Source organism: Perca flavescens, chromosome 23 (assembly GCF_004354835.1).
Source record: "Perca flavescens isolate YP-PL-M2 chromosome 23, PFLA_1.0, whole genome shotgun sequence".
Lineage (NCBI taxonomy): Eukaryota > Metazoa > Chordata > Actinopteri > Perciformes > Percidae > Perca > Perca flavescens.
The window spans coordinates 26,138,991-26,146,375 of NC_041353.1; the positions used below are offsets into that span (position 1 = coordinate 26,138,991).

The window sequence follows — 7,385 nt, forward strand, 5'->3', positions numbered from 1 at the left end:
ACCGGCTTACCGGTCAACAGCTGCCTGCAGAGCACTGATTCTTGTCTGCATCATCTGAAGGACCCCTGAAAACAACACAAACAAATTATATATTTCCGTCAGTACAATTTGACAGTGATTTTAAGAGCTACTTTCTTAGCAGACTTCATTTGAAAAACGCTGGCCCTCTCTTGTGGTGAAACCAAAGAACTGCAATAATTAAAAAAAAACATCTTAGGCAGGTAATTATTTAAGCATCCAACGCATATATCCAATTATCGTTGCTTAGCAAGATTGTTGAAAGATCAGGCTGGTTTAAGGCTGTTAGGCAGCTGTGGCATTTTATACCTGACAGTTGGTTTCTGAACATTATCACGTTGATGATGAGAACGTTGTCATAACATTAAACCTCTAGGACAATTCCAGGTAGGGTAACTACTGTGGCATAAACTCCTTTCTGATTCTCAAACAGGGTACAGAACACAGTATTGTAATCTAAGATTCTGACTATCTGTGTTTTTAGTACCATTACCACACACTTGTTAAAGATCTTTTTTTCTGGGACCTTCTATGCTGAATATTGTCAACTTGTGTCCTACAGCAGGCAACGTTCCCACGAGCTTTAAGGCTGCTGTGGTTCAATAACTTTCAGGCCATATATTTAATAGTCATCTTTTTTAACCTTTTCAGTCTGCGGCACCCCTTCTCTTCATAGTCGTCAGATTCATCTACCAACCCTTATAGAACTGGCTCGCTCTTAGTTATGCTATTATAGTTTTAGACTGCCGGGGGACTTCCTTTGACACACTCCTCTCCATGTCCCAGTAATGCTTGTTACCAACTTAGCTCAGGGGAGCTTATTCCCCGGATTCCTTGTGGTTTCCGCCCCGCAGTTTTTTTTGGATTAGGGTGGCACCTATGGGTGCAGGTGTCGCCGTCAAACGGAATAGCAACACAGATTTTGGTGCCACTTAAACACCTGCTCTGCTCTCTGATGCTCTGAAACAGACGTGTTTTTTGTGCTGATCCGAAAGTCGACCCGATCCCTGAATTTGATGAGCCGTTGCACCCCTAGCCACCGGTGTATGAATAGTGCAGAGCTATATAAATATAAACCATTTACTGATTTTAAACAGCCGAATCTCACACAAATACACCAACAGAGAGAGAGTTTTCAAAAAATGTACTTCTTACGGTTGAATCATAATGCTTTAAAAAAAAGGTACAATATGTAACATTTCTGCTTTAAAATGTCTAAAAATGACCATACCTATGTTATATATTTTTATGAGTTGTGTTCTTACACTATCCCAAATGTTTCCACCAAATGTCAAACCCAGAGAAATCTGTTATTTTATTTTCAGACACGGCACGTTTCCTTTAGTCGCCCGTCAGTGGCGTCATATAACCTTTCACCCTCCAGTTACTCTAACTTCCGTCAGAAAAAAAAAAAAAAAAAAAAAACCTCTAACTTCCGTCAGAACACTGGCACCAGGATGATACGTTCAGGAGTAATTGTAAATCATACAATTTCGCAGAAAAAAAAATAATACTTGTAACCGCAATACTGCTTTTTTTTGCTATACAGCATCATTTTGTGATTAATTACATACCACCTTTTATCACAGTAATACAACAGAGACCTTATCTATTTTGAAAGTTTAATATCGATACCAGCTTGACGTTACTACAATGTGCTAGCTAACATTGATGCTAAAGCTTTGTGGGTAACATTATGAGGTTACAACATCGTTCAACACGCTAATAAAGTTATTTTTAGTATGACTGTTTCGACCACAGCTAACAGGATTGAGCTAACCCACAAATAACTTCACTAGTAACGTTAACGTTAGCTGTATAAATAGACAATTAATCTAATGCTAATTTAGCCAAAGTAGCACACCCCGGTCTGTCTGCCTCGCTCCCCCGGCGCAGAGAGACTCAGTCGGGATGACAGCTGACAACAGCCCCGGGACATATAGCTAGCTAGTTACCGTTAGCCCCCAGTCAGCTATCAGCCAGCTACTTTCATTACAGCATCCCCCGGCCAGAAATTATCTCCAGTGCCTGGCGCTTACGACGCTAACGGCAGTTTAATTAAACGTCGGGAAACAGACTATATCAGACCCAGCACCGAGTCACAACAGCGGCCATCCATAGCGGTAGCTAGCTACATCTCCATAGCGCTACCGGTGTATGCGCCGAAAATCTCGTCCCTGCCGAATTTCTCCCCCCTTCGCGTTTAGCTGTCTTTACGGTTAGCTAAATTAACCCGAAAAAAGGTGGGTTAAGCACCAAAACGAAAAGTTAAGATTACTGAAAAGTGAAGGGGAGATAATTCCGGTCAGCTGGGAGATGTTCTGCTGCTGCACAACAGGCATCGAACGTCCTGGCTCGCTATCGCAGAGATTTCCCCGACAATCCCCACCCACACCCGTCTCTCAGCCTCGTTTAGTAGCTAGCTAGCGTTACAACAAACCCCGTCCGCCCCGGTGTTGAAACCATCCAAAATGAATTGAATGAATAAACGTAACGTGAATACGTTACGAATGGGTAAACTCATCCGTGAACTGATGCATTCTAACCATAGACAGTATATAATGGACCAATAGACCCCGTTGCTCTGGACGGAGACCAGTGAAGGCTATTAGAAGCACTTTTCCGGTGATGGCCAGCTTTACTGCGCATCCTCCAACTGAGAGAATGTGACGTGAGCAACGTGTCTGAAAGTTGTAAGTCTTCTGGTAGCTGTGCCAAGAGAAATCTCAATCATTCCCAATCTTACAGATACAGAGACTGTAGGTGTATGTAAGGAGATAACATGGGCACAGGCTAATTATTGATCACTAACATGCTAGTTAACATTAGTAATTAAACCTAAACATCTCATGTAAGTCGAAACTGCCTGCGAGCTTCTCCTGTACTATACGGTAATTCCTCTACTATGCGACAGTAAGTCACTTGGTTATGACACAATCGTTAGCTTATTTTTACAAAAACGTCTGCTACGTAGCCATAACGTGAGGTACAAGGTAATGAAGCCTTTTATACATTGTCGTGTTTCTTTGGAACTAAACAACGGACAAACAGAGTCTTTAAACGCTTCAGATGTAAAGTTATTCGCAGTCAAGTGACGTAAAAAAAAATGGCGGTCAGCGGAATGCTAACAGGAGGTGATGGCCAGTTAGCAACAAAATGGCGCCATGATGGCTCGAGTTCTGAAGCGAAGCTTACCCCCTTGATTCTAACCAGCAGCGAAGGTGTTTAACACTAAAAACTCCCATAATTCCACGCAACTTCCCAACGTCATCAAAAATCCAGTTTTACCGTCCATTGTTTTGGTTGAGAGACCCCTAGCGGCAGAAAGTTACATATTGTACGTTTAAGAAAATAAAATGTTGACTATAATAAACCCCTTATCTGTAAACACGTTGTTTCAGCAATTGATTTGCGTAGAGTACTGAAATGAACTAAAACCAATGGCAGTCAGGAAGGGTAAACAAAAAACATTCTTAAGAACATGGTGCATGTCCATGATGCTTTTCCTGCCAATTTCTGATTTAAATATATATATAAATGTGGCTTTTTACCTTCAAGGGACTCTATCCCAGTTGCCTGAGACAGTAAGTCTTCATGTCTGGCCACAACCTGGAAAGACGGAAGGAGTATTAACAAATATGGATTGGGGTTAATATTATGATTACATATTAGTGCTAATCATGTGGATCTCAGTGTTGGCGGCAATAAAGACAGTGGTCATTAGCAATTTCACAGATAATGTTTACTGTTTAAAAAAAATTTAAAATAAAGTTAACACAGCACACACACACACACACTATATATCTGACTATCTTTTGGCGAGTCAAAGATTTAATGTAGCTGTTCCTTCTAGGGTTAACATTCATTATCGATTAAGCCATCAATTATTTTCTCTAATTATTGGTCTATAAAATGTCAGAAAATACAAAATAAAATGTCAGAAAATACAAAATAAAATGCCAATCAAGGTTTCCCAAAGCAACAACTTACAAACCGTATTGTTTTGTAAGTCCGAAAACCCCAAAATATTCAGTTTACTATCATAAACAGACACTATTTACATGGGATGGGAGAAAAGCTTGCTCTGGTTTATTGGCTTTTCTTTAAGCCAATCACAATAGTCTTGGGCGGCGCTAAGCACCGGGCAGAGCCACAGAGCCTCTGCTAAATAGTCTCAGGAAGGAACTTGTTTTGGTGGAACGTGTGTACGTTCAAAAGTAGTTTTAGTCGTTCAACAGAAAACTCAGATTGGACAGATAGATAGTCTAGCTAGCTGTCTGGATTTACCCTGCAGAGATCTGAGGACCACAGCGACGCAACACTTATCAATCCCACTGCTTTTCTTAAGCATGTGGACAGTGTTTGTGTAATTACTCTCACTGCCAGATGGGGGAGACAAAGGTTTCACTCTAGCTTTAATGTATTACATTACATTACATTACATGTCATTTAGCTGACGCTTTTATCCAAAGCGACTTACAAGTGCTATATATGTCAGAGGTCGCACACCTCTGGAGCAACTAGGGGTTAAGTGTCTTGCTCAGGGACACATTGGTTGATGTATCGCAGTGGGAACACCAAAGACACGTGTCATATCCACTGCGCCATCACCACCCCGATAATGTAGAATTTTGATTTGAATTTGATTGTGCACTATTTCATGTGAAACTCTGAGTAAGGAACCTTCATTTCACCATCTCTACTATAGTTGACCCTGACCCCGACTAACTCAGATTCTACACTGGTCTGAGCTGCATTCCGGCTGTGCCGCTGTTTAGTTCCGTCCCCCGCCACACCACACTGGGAGCGTCTGAGAAGCGGAGCGTCTTGCTGCCCAACTTGCAGATTATATTGTCTCTACAAGTACTTTACAGAACACTCACGTGTTTAATAAGGGTTAGGGTTAGGGTTAGGGTTACCTTCCACTCCAAGCACTCCTGCAATTAAACTCCATGCCTTCATTTGTCTGGTGTTGTCCTTATAATAAAAAAATCTGTGATGTAGTATTATGTTTTTCCGCCTCCAAGATGAATCTCTTGTGGTGTTGTAGAGGAGACATAAACAATATTGGGGATCTTTTGGTAAATTGACTGGATAGTCTCGCTGTTCCACTTCCTGCCCGGCTATCCGAACGCCCCGCGGCTCGAGTGAAAATAGACCTGGCGTGAGTCTTTAGTCGAGCGGAGAGTCGCTTCACACACGCTTCTGGGACGCAGCTATCATTGACTTGAATGGCAGCAATTCTGGGGGTCACGACGCACCCGAAACACAGTGCAGGCTGGCGCGTGCCAGGTGGAAATTAGGGTTTAGTAAGACTCCCAGTGAGCTGGTGTGGCTGTATTGTGGTGTACTGGGTTTGTACCTGGCTGTGCAGCTCCTTGTCCAGCTGACTGATACCCTGTGCCAGCTTGGCCAGCTGCTCAGCAATGACTGCATGGTGAATAGCCTGAGCTGTGTATGTCTTCACATCAAAGTCCTGTGCCAGGAAATCAGCGAAGCACTCTGTAAAAAACAGAAGCACGTCCTCAAACCATTCAATATACTCAATACAGTTCATACTATTCCTCAATGTCATTTTTGTGTTACTGAAACAAAAACAAAAAAAATCTTCTTGTTTTCTGTTTAATTTAGAATCAAACATCAGATTTTAAATGTGTTTAGTGTGCAGTAATCTTAATGTGTAAAGTAACTAGTAACTAAAGCTGTAACAGATGAATGTAGTGGAGTAACTAAAGTAACTAGTAACTAAAGCTGTAACAGATGTAACAGATGAATGTAGTGGAGTAACTAAAGTAACTAGTAACTAAAGCTGTAACAGATGAATGTGGTGGAGTAAAAAGTCCAATATTTCTCTCTGAAATGTAGCAGAGTAGAAGTAGAAAGTGGCATGAAGAGAAAAGACTCAAGTAAAATACCTCAAATTTGTACTTAAGTAGCCTACAGCACTTAAGTAAATGTACTTAGTTACATGACAACCTGACATCTGACCCACCAAACAAAATGTTTATATCAGCATTCGAAAACTTAAAAAAATAAATAAATAAATAAATAAAAATCAAGATTTGGCACAGTTTTGGTGCAATGCTTTTTTATGCTCATGTGTGCATTGGCGTAGGAAACACATTTTAATGCCAGGTGTAAATGGGGCCCTATTTACAACTGGTATTGACATGCATCTCATATCCATAGCAAGGAACATCACAAGGTATTTTAGCTTTGTCTGCATGGAGTTTGGAAAGAAACTTGACAGTAGTGTAAACATCACTGGACTGTCATATCAGAGGCATTTACAACAGCGCAAAGAGGAGCATTGCACACCAATACTGTGCCAAACCGTACTTTAAATTACATAGTACAATCTGTTAAAAAAGTATTACAATAATAAATAGGCACTAACGTTACCTTATTGCACCAGAGATAATGCGATGCCGCACAGCAACTTTGTGGGTTTTTTTGTTTTTATATGACTTCAGATTAAAAATAAATAAATAAATAAAATCAATTGGGTCAATCTTTGATCATGTAGTTGACTGAATGAATGAATGCTTTATGTCAAACGTGTAATAATAACATAATAAAAACTAAAAGAACAAAATGTTAAAACAATCCAGTAGATTAATTCAGTACTAATGCTTATTCGTCCAACCCCTATTGGAGTTATCACTTGGCAAACAAAAGTCTGAGAACTCCTCCAAATATATCAACATTGCAACTGAGCCGCCCAACATGTATCCCCAGAGCCTAAAACCATGGATGGATATGAGCCTAAAACTCGCTGGATAACCACGTCACAATTACAAATGAAGATATGTGATATGTGGTTAGCTCGGAAGTGCTTTTGCAGTAACGTTAGCTAACTGCGCGACGAAATTGGGCAACGCTTTTAAATATATGTTGTACAACTATCGATGAACACATTGAACAGGACACACATCCCCGCTGCGGGACATAAAGCGTTTTTTTTACCATCTTTCAGAAGTGAATTCGTGGTAGATTCTCTCCCGTTCTCCATGTTGACACTTCCGCATGTGACGTTTAAACTGAGATACGTTGCACGAGCCTTAAAGGGCTACACACGTGAAATGTTGGACTGCTCTTTTTCATGTGGTCCCTGAGGCTAACGGTTATGGAATGCCGTTAAATTCACCTAATAAATACATAAATAAATGAATAAATACATAAATACATGAATAAATAAATAAATATGCCTTTGAAATACATCATGAAATAAATAGATGAGGCAATAAATACATAAATAATTAAATAAATTGAATTATTTCATGGTACTTTTATTTCATAAGTCTACATTTATTAATTTCAAGAGACTTTTATTTTCCTAATGCCACATTTATTTATTTCAAGAGACT

The 7,385-nt window shown here is 40.1% G+C and overlaps 1 protein-coding gene across 1 annotated transcript in view; it reads right to left on the reverse strand.

The window, feature by feature from the left end:
• cog5 (component of oligomeric golgi complex 5) overlaps positions 1-7,073 on the reverse strand; it is an 85,520-nt gene extending 78,447 nt beyond the window's left edge. Inside the window, exons 1-4 of the mRNA XM_028570156.1 lie at positions 6,985-7,073; positions 5,381-5,520; positions 3,570-3,627; positions 11-65 (exon numbers count right to left, since the gene is read on the reverse strand). Of these exons, the coding sequence (XP_028425957.1) occupies positions 11-65; positions 3,570-3,627; positions 5,381-5,520; positions 6,985-7,030 (299 nt within the window). The 5' untranslated portion in view covers positions 7,031-7,073. The remainder of the gene's footprint in view (positions 1-10; positions 66-3,569; positions 3,628-5,380; positions 5,521-6,984) is intronic.
• Positions 7,074-7,385: the final 312 nt, after the last annotated feature.